Source organism: Talpa europaea (genome assembly GCF_964194135.1).
Source record: "Talpa europaea genome assembly, chromosome: 3".
In the NCBI taxonomy this organism is placed as follows: Eukaryota; Metazoa; Chordata; class Mammalia; order Eulipotyphla; family Talpidae; genus Talpa; species Talpa europaea.
In genome coordinates, this window is record NC_140069.1 from 102,170,857 (window position 1) to 102,186,577 (window position 15,721).

At 40.6% G+C, this 15,721-nt stretch overlaps 1 protein-coding gene across 2 annotated transcripts in view; it reads left to right on the forward strand.

Moving 5' to 3' along the window:
• CHN2 (chimerin 2) overlaps positions 1–15,721 on the forward strand; it is a gene marked incomplete at both ends in the record, with an annotated part of 253,890 nt that overhangs the window by 156,436 nt on the left and 81,733 nt on the right. For both annotated transcript variants that reach the window (XM_084229858.1, XM_084229859.1), the window contains 3 exons: positions 7,201–7,232; positions 11,663–11,776; positions 13,366–13,651. In XM_084229858.1, the coding sequence (XP_084085984.1) occupies positions 7,201–7,232; positions 11,663–11,776; positions 13,366–13,651 (432 nt within the window). The remainder of the gene's footprint in view (positions 1–7,200; positions 7,233–11,662; positions 11,777–13,365; positions 13,652–15,721) is intronic.

Consider the following 15,721-nt stretch of genomic DNA (forward strand, 5'->3'; position numbering starts at 1 on the left):
TTAATAAGGCACTTTTACTTCTATTTATTACCATATTGGGAATTATTTGGAGAAGGAATGTCTATTTAAAAATGTTAAATTAGGTAATTATTTTTAAATAATGAAGAACAGCTTTCCAGATTGTGTGACATTGTCACAGTCTAGAAAAATGAGTACTGGACTGGAATCAAGGACTAGTTCAATCCTAGATCTGCTGCTAGCCCTGGGTGGAACTGTGAACAAATTGATTCATCATACTGAACTGCAGCTTTCTCATCTATAAGAAGGCAGAGATACATGTCCTACCTTCCTAGTGGAAGAATAAATACAAAAGCTTCTGAAAGCCAGGAAGCTCTCACCAGGCAATGAGTTCTCAGCGGAGGTGCTATTACCTCTAAGGGGGGGGGGGTAATTGATTCTTAGGGGCATGCAGAAAAAAAAAAAACTTAACCTTTTTGATATATAAAGCGTAGATACGCATATGCAGTTATGCAGTCTATCTGTAATATAAAAATTTCATTGAAGGGAGGTGATTAGGAGAATAACATGTCTATCAAGTTGCCATAGGAAGCAGTGATGCAAAAAAAGATTAAGAACATTTTGCTAAACAATCTTTAGTCGCTACCCATGTCCCAAGTTCTTTCTTCCTTTCATTTTTTTTTTTTTAGGTAGGTTAATTTTGTCAATCAGGTTGAACACTTACATTTGAACATTTATATTTGAATGCTAACACTGAATACTTAGATTTGAAGAGTCACATTGAATATTTACGCTGAATACTATATTTGAATACTTTTGCATTTCTAGGAGGAGGTTGGGGGAAAAAAATTCTGGAGAGAAGAATGCAAATGATGGATGTTCTTTGCCTTTTCCAAAGTACATATAGCACCACTTAACCCGAATACCATTAAGCTTTGAAGGAAGGAATTTACTAACAAGAATGAGGAATTAAATGAGTGTACTCACCCAATCTTTTCCCCCTAGAAATTTCACAGCAGCATTAGTTTTCTCTTGATTTGATTTGATTCTATTGGGTACTTCAAGCTCTTTGAGCCGAAGAGGTATGTGGAGAATTTAAAGAGAGTTCCAGGGAGAATAATGAAGATGAATTAAGAATTGGAAAAGAGGATCTATTAAAAAAGGTTAAAGAATAAGAGCTAGTTAGTGTAAGGAAGAACAGGCTGTCAGATGACCCAGAGATGGTATTCAGTAATGGAAAATAGTCTCAGGTCCTCAACTGCACTGATCAGACAATGATTTTGATCTCATATCTACACCTCCGTGTGATCTTCAGTAATGTAATCATGCAGCCTTTCTCTCCTCTGCAAAATGGGAATGTCAATCTCGATGTGACTTGCTGTCAGAACTGAAGCATGCACCCTGAAGGCAGCTGCTAAGTGCTGGCTCCCCCTCTGCTGCTCCTGGACCTGCCCGTTGTGGGGTTCTAGGTCAGGGTCACTGGTTCTGAACCTGGAGAAACCAGAATAAGGAAGAAAGGGCTGAATGTGTGCAATATGTGTGTGGGGGTGGGAGAGGTGTACAGTGTATTACTTTTCAAATACAAATATAAGTGAGGCAGTTCATCTTCTTTTATGGTGCTTATTTTGTTCAGTTGCTTATATAATGCAACCTAGGAAATCAGGGTATCATTGAGATAGACAGCCATTTAGACAGCATCACATCTCCTGGGGTGGCCACAGGAAGCCGTGAGTAGTGGAAGTTTTGTTTCCAATCCAGTGATCAGGGCAAAGTTTCAAAGCAACATGCTGTGAGGTGCGGATCCTATAGCAGTCTGGGATTTGAACATCATTTCTGATGTGTGCATATCATGGTTGATTACTCCCAAGTAATGACTTAAAATTTCTCTTTAATATTTTAAAACACTTGAGATTATTTAAACTTTTGCCAAGCGTGGAGGGAGAGAACTCTCTTATTAACTTTATTGATATTTTAGTATGTTCACTTGTTTATTTACTGAGTAAAGTAGTTAAAAGTATTTCTGAGTAGTTAAAGATATTTCACTAGTAGTTTCTCTAAAAATCTACCTTTATAAGCTATCAGTATTATCAGAACCAAGTATTTCCTCTTATCTTCCTTTTACTCATTTTCTTTTCTATCTTCAAAGCATGTGTGGTTTGATTTTTCATTAAAATTGTTTTAAATAACCTTTTATGGGAATAGTCAAGAGTCTGAAGTCTTTTTAGTCCAAAACAGCATATCTCAACCTTGGCACTATAGACATTTTGGGAGGGATAAATCTTTGTGGGAGGAGGCCTGTCATGTGTTTACCAATGTCCGTGGACTCCACCCACTAGATGCCAGTAGCACCTTCTCCTCCAGAGTCCCCTGGGAGATAAAGACACCACCCCTAGCAGTTCAGGGAGGTCTAAGAAAAGGCTTACTTTTTATTTGTTCTATTATCACTTGTTTTAATCATAGTCCCTGGAAAACAGAGGCAGAAAACAAACTAAATGAATAACAGCTGCTTTGGCCCCAAACAGCCTAAGCTGATAGGTTGCGTACCTCTATAAGTTAGCTGATTGCTTACACAGCTTACTATCGGGCCTGACATATGTGTACTTACAGAGCCTAGCAAAACCATTGGTAACCCTTTAAGGAGGGGTAACCCTTTATTACAGACAGACAGATAAGTGAGTAGATTTATTATAATACATTCAAATCAAGATGAGAAAGAATTCTCCTTACCAGGGCAACAGCAGAATTCTGGAAGTGCTAAAGTAGTGCCATAAGGAAAAAAAAATCAAACCTTAGATTCTAGATAAAAAGAAAACAGGAGATTCTAAGGTTTGCTCAAGTTTCCTTTTATATTATAAGTTTTGTACAAGAATGTAAATTTCAGTATTTGCATTTTCTTTCTCTCCCTTTCAACAGAGATCTTTGATTTTTAATTACAAAGGAATTATCCATATTTATTTTTTCTGGATGAAATTGCCCTGATATTGCCAATACAAATCCTCTCATCAAAAGCCTCCCTCCACTACCTCTCAAACACTTTTGATCTCTATCTCAGAAAATCCAGCAGCCTAGCTGTCCTGTGTAGGAGGTTGCTAAATGAGGCTCTTAAATTATTTCTATTAAGGAAAAACTTAACATATACCAGCTGCTGGGGGATTATAAAAGCTTTGTTTTTTCAATAATTGGAAACCTTGTTTACAGAGGACTCACAATATTCTTTAAACGTCTTTGTGTTGAATATAAAAGAACTTGTGTTTATCTAGGCAATGATAATCTGACTATAAAGCAAACTCATTTAAGGATTATGTTTCCTGTCTCTCACTTTGCAGCTGTCACCCTACTGTTCTTCCCATCTTAGTAAAATGCTAAGAATGCTTCCTGAAAATTAGAAGATTAAATTGTGAAGTAAACTGGGTAACTTGGAATACATGTAATTCTCAATTATGGAAAAGCAGTTGAGAGATCAAAAATATCATTACTTCTAGGCAAATTTGTTTCAAGTTCTCATTGGCAGAATTCAGTTCCTTCATTCCAAACAGATTTTTAAGGGTTTGAACCCTGGCAAAGAAATATTAAAGACTTTCAAATAATCTATTTAAAGTGTAGAATTTTGACAGCCAGGGAAATATCAATATAGATGTCCACTAGAGAAGCTGGGAAGCACTATTTAAAGGTGTGTGTGCTGGGTCACTTACTAGCTCTGACCTCAGTCTCCTTATTTGGTGGCTCTCCATAAAATTATGCCACTTACCCAATAGGGTTGTTTAGAGGCTTCAGTGAGATAATCACGTGATACCTCAAGGACAGTTTCTGGCAGAGTAGCCACTCAATAAATGTTAACATCGCAGTTCAAAAGAGAAATTTCAAAAGTATCCTGTTCAATCGAGGTGACTTCAATGGCATGTATTACCCACCTTGGGGACTCTTCTCAGGAGATGATGCTTACTTAGAATAAAATATTAAGTTATATTTAAAAAATGAATCACCCACCATTCTGCAGGGCATACCATCTACACCAAATTCACCTGTGCCTGAAGAAGGCCCATTTCACAAGCTTGCTTGCTCAGAGGTCTCTTTCTTGGTATTTTCTGCAAAGAGAGGTGTTCCTTTCTGAACCAGTCCATTACCTAAGGTTCCAGTATTGGAGGACCCAGTGATAGGTCTAAAAATTATTATAGTTTCTCTTTTTCTTAAGAAAGGTAGGTTTCTTTCAGCTCTTGAATTTGGAACATTCAATCCCAAGAGCAGATATTACAGATCTAGTTTCTATCAATCAGATCTACAGTGACCAGGTTCACCTAGGTGATGGGTTGTCTGATTCCCGCAAACACAATTTTCAATGACAATGTGAGTAGGAGTTCTTACTGCCTTACTTTTTCTAATCAACTATCCTCTCCATTCACATTTATTGAAAAGATTCATACAATTGGAAAGTGAAATCCAGTGCTACAGCTTCTTTAACAAAACAAATCTGCATTTCATGAGGGGGGGAGGGACAGGGGGCACCACAATTCATTGGTGGCTGACCAATTGTGGTTTAGAGACTGAGAGAGGCTTCTGAAAGGCATTTCTAGATCATAGTGTGGTGCTTACTAGTCTCTGGTAAGGTCCCTTGTCCCTAGAATCTTTAAAGCCCAGTCAACTGTTTTGCGTGGATCTGAGGATCCAATATTATCCATGTGGAAAATGTGTGGCTGTTCTATGAATTTTCTAGGGTCGTTTGACATCAATTAAGCCCTTGACTGGTTAAAAGCTTAGTGAAGTATGCAGATGGTGACTATGCTTAGACACCTATAAACATAAAGGTTAGGAAAAGGAAGAGTTTATTGTTTTGCTATTTATCCCAGCCATTATCTCTCCCTTTAACATTAATAAGGACAGCTACGTTTTTCTTTAAGAGCTACAGAGACACCAAAAAGAAAGAGGTTGAAGCAGATTGCCATCCCACCGGTGGGACCAGCCATCCAACAGCGAGTCACAGCCCTTATTTTTGATCCCACTTCTCCCCTCCTTCTGGGTGGGATTGCCAGATTTAGAAAGAAAGAAGTAAAAACAGGATGACTAGTTAAATTTGAATTTTATATGAACAATATTTTAGCATATGTTTCAAGCACTATGTGGAGCCCAGCCCTTGGCCCTATCCCATGTGCTATCTGTCCACCCAGTTCAGTGCTTGTTGTATTGTCTAGTGATTTTCATACACAACTCTGTGCATCTAATAGCTCAAACTGTCTTCTTGGCAGGATTTTATTCGATATCCCTGAAGGCATCCTAAGTATTGACTTCTCTCTTTGGAGGGCTATGTTAGATTTCCATCTGCTGCAAGTACCAACACCCTGAGCACCTTGTACCTTTCGTCTGGGCACCTGTGAGGTCACTACCCCACAGCATTGACAGGGTTGAGCACAGAGCATGGACATAGGAAGTGTGCCATGGATTTTTATGATTAACTGAACCAAAAGGAATTTGTTCTCTTCCTAATAGTCAATTCAATTAAATATTCATTAACTATTCACCCACATGCCAGGAGTTATTAGTAGCCTCTACCTACCATGCTATTTATCTGGGAAGTTAGATTAATTCCTCTTCCCTTTTAGGAAAAAAAGTGGATAAAGGAGGGGAATAGCATTAGGACTCACATCCAGATTTGCAAATGTGTGTTATGGCTCAGCCAAAAAGAAATTAAATTGTGTGTGTATGTAAGGAATCATTTCAAAATATGGAATATTGTTTCTCAAAGAATGGAGCTACCTTACCCATTTCATGATCTACTTCTACTGACTTCTCTAGTTCTAAATGTCTTCTATGTCATGTTGGTGCTGTAATCACCAGTCTACAGAATCATAAAAATTAAGAAATAACTTTAAAAACCAAGAGAGTGTTATCAATGGTAAAATGCTCAGCTTTTTTGAAAAAAGCTTACCGGCAAGTAGAATAATGATACATATCAGATAACAGGGTGGCTTTTTAAACACTTCATGCTTCTATTAATGAAATTATTTAGCTCTTTCTTCATAAGTGACATGGAGCAGGCTTCAAACCTTGAAGACGAAGAGTTATGAATGCACCCTCTTGGTTCAGTGCTTTTCAAGTGTAAAATGCACAGAAGAGTGAACACATATTTAAAGGTGTCTAGATGATTAGTTTTCTGCAAGCTCAGCTTGTCCCAGGCAAGCTTGAAAATGTGGTCCTCAGGGCCCCAGCTCCCCCTCCGTGAACCCTTTCTGCTAGCCCCTACCTCTCTACTCAGATCCCCTGCAGGCTTCAGGGGGTGGAAGTGGGCCAGGAAACTACCTGGACCCTTGAAACCTACCAGGGTGACTACCTGTGAGCCTTGCTGAGAAAACCACACATCTGACTATAGAGAGAAATGACAGTAAGTGAAATAGCTTCCCAGCTCATATTTACTTAGTAAATAAACATAAACTTGCTGTCATACCCATCAGTGAAAATCCATAACTTAATGTGGCTCTGCTATATTTTCAATGTCCCTGGAGTTAGACTGGAAGAATAAAAGCTGAACATAAGAATCATGCTAATTTCTCACCAACCCAATCACCATGAATATAAGAAAACAAAGTTCTCATGAAAATAGATTATCATGTGTATGTGATAAAGATCTGCTGTGAAAACCCCAAGGCTGAAGCTGTGATTGAAAAATCTTTTCTGGAATGCTAGTGATTTTTAGTCAAGTCATAAATCTTATCCTCTATGTCTTGTACCTCTGGTGTCAAGTGAATTTCAGCTCATTAGCCATTTGTTGAAAAAGTAAGAATGTTAGAATATTGGTTTTATCTGGGAAGAGACCAAATTAAATATTTTAAATACAGGTGTACTCCTAATTTTTATTATAAATACTTAATGAAACAATGAAATGAAATTAAAATAGTTATGTTTTATTCATTATAAAATATTCATTTTATCCTTCAGAATGAAGCCTTTTAATATCTACACAAATGACTTAATATTAAAATAAGCATCATTTTATTTCCTTTGAAAACTTTTATTGGGTGATTGGGTGGGGAATGAGCCTAATGATAGAGAAATAGGTGATTCTAGATCATTCCTACCCGAGATAGTGGAATGTGTTGCTTAATTCTGCAGTTTCATGAATCTCTGATTTGGGAATAGAAACTGTAATAAAATTACTACCAGGACACTAGCTCTGTTTATTTGAATAGCATTTTTATCTATCTGATTTGAATTCAAATGCATTATTAACCTTTTTTTTTCTTTTTAATATAGGTGGAAAACAGACCAAAATATTATGGAAGAGAGTATGTATTATGCTATTCTTTGTTTTAATAATGTAATAAGTAGTCATTTTGTATGTGATTTAAATATTAATATTTAAAAAAATTCTAATATGTGGTCTTCATCAAATGTCCATTGTGCAAATGTTCCATAAGAAGGATAAATGCAATCTGACTGCTTTGTATTGAATTTTATTTGTAATACTCAGGTTCTTGGCTCCCATTAATGTGGGAGGGAGAATATCTCCTGCTATAGTTCTCCCCACAAAAGCAGCCACTGAGCGCCTGGCAAGTATTTGAAACATAAGGCAGCATTTTCTATTATTTAGACTCTGCTGGTATTTTATGTCACTTTCTATCTTGATGCTGTATGAATACCTAGGATGTCAAAGATTGTAAACTATAGCTAAATCCCTTAGTTACCTGTCCCTCAGTAAATGTGACACTCAGGAAAGTCTTCCCTCTTCCCTGTTTTGGTTTCTCATAAAACCAAACTGATAATGTCTCTTGACATGAATATATTAGTCAAATTGCCTTAATACCATAATTATTATTTTCCCTATTTTCCTCTTAATTTCAACTCTTGTTTAACCTTCTCAGAAACCTATGATGAGAGAGATGTGCACTATCACTCAGTCTTCAAGCCTGTGGCAGAGAAGGCTTGAAGGCCTCAGAACAACTAGGAAGCAAGGACAGAAGTCCAAATCACTTCTCCCCTACCAGCCTGGAGGCATTATGATGCGAAGTCTCTTTCAATTTCACCTCCCCAGTTCTCCAGCTAATTCCAAATGTTCTTCCCCTGCTCCCTTACCCATCAGAGCCTCATCGCCATGATTAACTACTCTCTTATTTGTCTCAGCCCAGCAACCACTTTCTTTTTTTTTTTTTTTAAATAGAGGCATGTTTTTATTTGTTTGTTTTGTTTATACATGTAATGGGTAAAGTCAGAAGCTTGGGAGGGTGAGAGAATTCACCAGAGCCAGAGTGGGGAGCAGAACAGACAGAAGGACCGGAGTACACTGCTGAGGGGAGCAGCGGGTGGCAGGAGAGGTCTGCGCGCCATGTGGGACCCTCCTCTGGTGGCTGGGGAGCAGCCGGGGATCGAACCGGCGCCACAGAGGCCACGGGCATCTTCGCAACCCAGCGCTCAACTGCTGCGCCGCCGGGGAGGCCCAGCAACTGCTTTCTAATAGCAAGGGTTGCATTTCTGAACCTTCCTTTCCAGCTTGGAGGGCTCAGCTTGTGCCTCTGGAGTACCTGCCTGGATGGCTGGTCGCCTCTCATTCGTCCTCATGTCTCTAACATCTAACTTAGTTGTGACCTCTTTTTATTTCTTCAGAATACTGATTTGGACTTTACTTACAGAACACACCATTCATTAAAGAAGAGAAAACAAACCTACCATATACTTCTCAAATGGAACACCTTTGTAAATAGAATTCTTAAAAATTCTATTTGTTGTCCTTTTTTTTTTTTTGACATAAAAATTTGTAAAATAACCTTCTCCTCTCCTCATCCTCCTAACCCCAATCCACCTAAATTACATGGAGAGAGGTGACCCAAAAAACATTTTTTTTAATCCCAGAAAAGGAACATTTTACATTAAAAAGAAATTAACTTTAGGACTACAGATTCTTTGTTTCCCTTTCTTTCAGTTTTTTTTTTTTTTTTTTTAAGGTTTCTGTTCCATTCAAAAAATAGTCTATGCTCTAGTCAGGAAACATATTTTTTTCCTAGAAGGACTCACAAGAAACTTTGGAAAATGGAAAACTTTAGGAAAGAAAATCATTACTTTTGTAATGATTTTTTTTTTAATTTTCTCGCTGCTTTTGCTGTTAAAAAGTTAACAAATCCCAAATAAATTTGAGAGAGTTAGAGAACATAGAAATATAATAGGTGGAAAATAGCCCATTTTGACCCATAGTCTCACGTTCAAAGAACACCTTGTTAACTTTTTCTCTTCATCTCTTTTCTTTGGCATTATAATATATATACATCATGGCTATTTTTCATTTCATGTGTAAAGAGGATGGTGGCCACTGACTGGGTTTTCAGATTCACAAAACTATGGTTTTCTTCTTTTAAATAATTGTTTGATTTTGCTTTAACATTCCATCTGCTGCTAACCATCACTCACCCAGGTTAACTCAAGGGAGTCAAAACTTAGGGCATCCATGTGACTGTGTGGATGCTACTCCTCCTCCTCTGAGAGCAAGATGGGTCAAGGGCATTATGTCCCTGTGCCCTATTGTGTGTGCCTTGTCCTGCGTGGTCACCCCCACCCTGTCCTGCACTGTCCTGGACCACAGTCAGGTTGTGTCCTTTCAACCTCTTGCAGTACCAGCTTTTGTCCTTTCTGACACCTGTGTGGGAAACTTTCCAATGCCCTCTGCCTTTCCTCACCCCCATATCTCTCCCCAACATACACACACACACACACACACACACACACATACTCACACTCTCTCTCTCTCTCTCTCTCTCTCTCTCTCTCTCTCTCTTACACACTCACACACAGACACAGACAGACACACTCTAATACTACTGGCCTAGTATCTGGTCTCTGTCCAAGTTATCTGTCCAGCACTGTCCAGCTCTAGCTCCAGCCATTGCTACATAGGAAGGAGGTTTCACCATGAGGTTTGCAGGATTTAGAGGCCACATTCACAATTAAAGCCCTAAATACCTTTGCGCCGGCTCTAGGATCCCGATAAACTGATCCATCAGTTCCAAGGCCACACAGGCTATGTGGAGCTCCCTAGACCCACTGAGACTGAGCTCTGCCCAAATGTCTGTCTTTCAAGATCTGGGAGCACTGGTCTCCTTTTGGGTAGGAGGATTGTTCCTGTGTCACAGCACATTCATTTTCACGTCATAAAAAAGCACTGCTCCAAGCCACACATGACTCCTAAGATTTACAAATGAATTTGAGAAGCCAGAAAACACCTTTCTCCCAAGTTGTCACTGCCTTAGACTTTAAGAGTCAGTTCCGGAATGGAAAGCTACAGCTTCTTCTGGCCTCACTCCCCTAGGACAAGCTCTTAACAAGCTCTACTAGTTAAGGATGGAAGAAATTAGGACATAAATATTATGATAGGAACTTCTTTTCCCAATGTAGTATCCTATGGGCCTCCCCTTCACAGCACAGCGCTGTGAAGCTATCCACAGCCTCTGTGGTGTGGGTTCAATTCACAGCCAGCCAGGGTGATACCCACATGGCATGGTAGACCTCTCCTGTCACGCCCGCTGCTCCCCTCGGCAGTGCTTTCGGTCTGTCTGCCTGTTCTGCTCCCCACTCTGTCTCTGGTGAATCCTCTCACACACCCCTCCCCCTACACCTCTGGCCTACACCCCAGTTCTTATATGCATAAATAAATAAATCTTAAAAAAAATAGTATCCTGCTACATTTGTCCTCTAACTTAATCTTTGCGTTCCTGGGGGAGAAAGGGGCAATTGTTGACTTCTCTCTCTGATCTCTCTTCCCCTGGAAGGTAAAAGAGAGATTGTTTGTCCAGAGAAATTTTCCCTAAAGTTCCCCAAGGTTGGAGAAGTGGGATCTTGTTCCCACTCCTAGGGGAGAGGGGACCCCGGGGCACTAACTTCATCACCATCACCCCCGGCTACCACCTTCCTTAGAAACACAGATTGATCAGGTATCCAACAACAAGGGTGAGCGTCTTTGCTTAAAGAAAACAGGGCCAATGTGCCTCTTGCTCCCTCCTGCTCTCCCACCTGGAGTCTCTGTCCATTCCCCTGGCCTCAGACTTCACTTCCAGAACAAAGAGGTCATTGGCCAAGCCTGTCATCCTCGTAGATATGCCTCATTGTCAACATGTATGTCCACTAGTTTTAAAAACTCAGGAAAAAAAATAAGTTATCTTTAGAACAGAAAAATAGGTGCATTTGCCCAACATATCCTAAGCTGTTGCTCTCAAAATTTACCAAAAGAGAAAAACGTTGATTTTAGCTGGTTATTTTTTTCCAGAGAATGCACCTCTAAAATTACAACTGCTCAAACCTGCGGTAAGCAGGTTGATAATCAATAAGTGTTCATTTGCAATCAGGATAATACATAGTTCCCTGTGTTTATGCGCAGAGCTAAATTGGTAATTGCTCTTTTGTTATTCCCCATGGTTATAAAAGGAGCCATAACCTGGCTTTTGTTTCGATTTTAATTTTCAGCTTCAGAGCAAAGACAATGGCAGAAAGCCAGGTGCACTGGGTGTTCTTCACTTTGGTTTGCCTACTTGAGTGCTTGCTCTGTGTTCTGGCACATGTGACTAGCGCTGTCAAGACCATCTTTAAGAGACACTGGCCACTCCCTCTTCCTCCAAGCGGGGGCCTGGGGGGTGTGCAGATTCGGGGTGGAACTGCCATCTTTTTTTAGCCAAGTGTTTGTGGGAGTGCTCTGTGCGTGTAGTCTGTTCTGAACAGCTATGGTCTTGTCTCTCAGGTTTCACGGGATCATCTCCCGCGAGCAGGCAGATGAACTTCTGGGAGGCGTGGAGGGCGCCTACATTCTGAGGGAAAGCCAGCGCCAGCCGGGGTGCTACACGCTCGCTCTGAGGTGAGTTGGCTTCACCCCTTGTTGCAATTACCTGACAAAAGGCTACTTTTCCCCCTTATTTTGGTGAAGTAGACACATCAAATTTACCACTTTAGTCATTTTTCAGTGGCATAAAGTACATTCTGAAAGCTGTGCAGCCACCTCCACTGTCCATGTCCAGAACTTTGTCGTCATCCCAAATAGAAACTCTGAACCCATTCAATTATCCCTCCTCATCTCCCTTACTTATTACTTTTGCACCATATTAGAGCCTTATCCATTTCCTGGGCCACAGATGTTATCACAGGATGAACACTGAGGTGTTGTTTATACATATACAGTAAACTAGAGAACTATCTGCAAAGTTTATGTTCCTATAGCTACTTCTGCCTGAAACATGAAGCCAGTTGAGGGAAAATGCCTCTTCTTCAGTTTGTCCCTGGCAGCCATTGTCAAAAGTTTTCACCATATGCTGTGTGTGCCTGGACAGACGTGCTGCATGTCCAAATGGCATTTGTGACAGGCCATATCAGTGAACCATCCGAGAATAGTTCTCATGAGTCTTTTACCACAAAATCACCAGTATTGAAAACCATGGAATACAAAAGCCGTTGCATTTTTACTTTCATTGAATATTTTATGTCATTGGTCCTCTTAATAATCCTACACAGTTTTGGAAAGGTATCCAATTTCAGAATTGGTTGGTTTTCCAGAAATTTATCCAGAATTGGGAAGACCTTTATTCATAGGAGGAATGTTGGCCGTGAAACAGGCCAGCCCACAAAGTTGTGTCCTGTGCGCCATCTTGATTTTGTGTCAATGGAAATATGCTTTCCATGTTACAACTATACATGACTAGAATATGTCTTACATGATATCGTTTTGAGAAAGTATTTCAAAACCTAGCAAGTGCTCTAGGTATGCAAAGTAGTTTCCTATTTTTCTAGCTCCCCAGCAGCAGGGACTGTGAGATGTGCAACCAAAGTCAAGAGGGCACAGTGCTAAGCAGGAGGACCCATAGCTTAGCTCATGGGGACACTGGCACTGGCGGCTCCAGCAGAAAGCTCCCCACAGCTTCCCTGGTTGCCCTTCAGTGACGCTGCCTGGGTTGGGGGCATGATGTGCAGTGGTCAGAGATGTAATTACACAGGACATCAGGGCCAGTGGTGTTGGCTTCCTTTGCAGGTAATTGCCAGGTATAGGGAGGGGAATGAAGGGCATGGCTAGTTCCCATCACAGAAGTTTATAAGTCAGCTGTTTGTAAATCAGGCTTTTCAAATGAGAATGAGAATGACCACATAGCCCTGGTGATTTGTAGGATCTAATGACATCACATAACTGACTGGGATTAAATCCTACCTCTGCCTCTTTCCAGGGGTGTAACCTCAGCTATACCATCTCTTCAAGTCTCAGTTTTCTCAGCCAAAAAACAGGGATAATAATTGTACCTGTCTCAGAGGGTCTCTGTGATAAGTAAATTGGGGGAAAATCATGTCAAATTCTCAGAACTGGTGCCAGGCACACAGTATGTGTCAGAACATCTTAGCTGCTGTTATTCTTCATGGTCTTATTTCTAACTCCATGGTGATCTCGCATTCTCTCCCGGGCAGGTTTGGAAACCAGACTTTAAACTACAGGCTCTTCTACGATGGCAAACACTTTGTGGGTGAGAAGAGATTTGAGTCCATTCATGATCTGGTCACAGATGGCTTGATAACACTGTACATAGAAACAAAAGCTTCTGAATACATTTCCAAAATGACAACAAACCCCATTTATGAACACATCGGATATGCCACTTTACTCAGAGAAAAGGTGTCTAGGAGGCTGAGCAGGTCTAAGAACGAATCGAGGAAAACCAGCGTCACCAACGAAGAACACCCCACTGTTGAAAAGGTAGGCTACGTGGGCGAAGCATGCCAGCTCTCTGTTTTTTAATGTGTGCTGAATAGCCAGGGATCGATAATGTATTCGATTTGCCAAAATGTTGGAGGGGACCCATCTCAACCCAAAGAAGTCTAGAATTTTAGTGCTAAAGGGGTTCTAGAAACCATCCAGTTCAACCCCTGTATTTTACAGAGGAGGAAACTGAGGCCCAGAAATGTTAAATGATTTGCCCAAAATCACAGTCAGAACTTCCCCCAAATAATTGTTGTGAGTTTATTTGGAGTTTGGATGAAAAAAAAAAAACTTCATTAACTTTTCATGATGAATACAGTAGCTTGTTTTTACTTGTCATTACTGGATCCATTTCTCTTTCCACCCAGCTAGCCAAGTACATGGTATTTATATTTGCTTCTCTTGAGTCTGGGTCACCTCATGATCTGCATATCTGCGGTCTCATGCAGGTGGCCTTACCTAGATAACAGATTTTACTGACAGATAGGAAGGCATTAGCAGTGATGGTGGTTCTCTAGGAGGCTTAGAAAGTCTTTCCATCATCCTTTTCCCCTAAAGAAGAGTTATTAAGCCTCTCCAAGGATTAGATGCGCGTCAGCGGTAAGTTCCAGCTGAAAGGGTCATGGCGGGATGTGGTGAGGAAGATCTGATTTTCCTCTCCAGTAAGTTGCTGTTTATTTGAAAGACACCACCACAGTTTGCTAGCAGATTTTTTGGATGTGCCCCTTTAGGAGCCATCTGCTTTGCCTGGTTCTCTCCGTTTTCCACTGAAAGAAAGTGACAGCCAGGCTCCCCACTCAGCCCCCATTGAGTGTGCTGCGCCCAGCTCCCAAGGCAAGCTTGGACTGGGCAGATCTAAGTAAGTGGGGCAGAACAGCAAGCGCGCTCCTTCTGGTGGTTGCTAATCCTTAATTAAACCGGAAGGGCACTCCTTCCTTCCCTCTGTGGTCCAGTGTTCACTGAAAACAAAGGAACCTCAGAATGACTGACTGCTTCAGTTTGCTGAAGGGTTGGGACCAGAAATCACTGAAATGGGGAGGAGGGCAGAGGGTGGAGGTGTGATCCTGTTGGCACAGGGGATGCTCTTAATTGATTTGCTAATTGAGCTTTAGCATTTCAGAGAAACTTCCCCAGAATCACATCAGCTGAGCAGCTGGCCCATGAAAAAATAATTTGCCCTTTTCTTTTTATAACTCACGTCTCCAGAGCACCTGTTTATTCTTTTACAAATAATTGATTTGGGAAATGGTGGGGTTTCCGAATGTTTACATTTTAACAAAAGAAAGAGAAGGACTTGAAGCCCAACTTTCAGAGTTTGTTCCTGTCCAGGCAAAAGTCATTCCTTAGTCTGTTTGCAAAATCTGTTTAAAAGTAATTTAGAATAGAAAATCCAGGAGGTGACCTTTCTGGCTGTGACAAACCAGAAGACGAATTGTAAAGCAAATCTCTACAGCACTGTTTATATTTCTGAATAAGAGAGCAATGTCACCAAAAAAGCAATCTGTTACAACTGCAGGCTACACACTAGAAATTTCCAGAACAGAGGTGAGTAGGAAGAGTAATCTCTTGTGTGCCTGGGATGAGGGTTAAGATCTTAGGTACTGGAACTGATACTTTTAGATCCTTGCTCTCCCCGGAGAGGAAAGTTTGGTCAATGGTAACGGGCAGCTCTAGGTGATTTCTTGTCAGGAGACTTGCATGGCCAACTATGTCCTTCACTGTAGATCATTTTGCATTTATTTATTGAAATTAAATTTTAGAGGAAGTCAGTAATGAGATTAGCAATCACTTTGAATGAGCCAGTTAGCACACACCTACCTTTATAGGAAAAGGTAAATAAAGAAGATGTTGAAGGAAGAAGTCCAAGCTCAACGCAGGACTTGATGGACAGGTGTTGCTGGCACAGAATTTCTGGGACACTAATGATGTGACATTTGGCTTCCCCGGGGGGACACTGTGAACACTGGGTCTGCTCTCTTGCTGGGGGTCACTCATTTTTGTTAGTGGGTTTATTAAGTAACTTTGTACAAATCCATCCATTTCTCTGACCTGTATTGACAAGTGGAA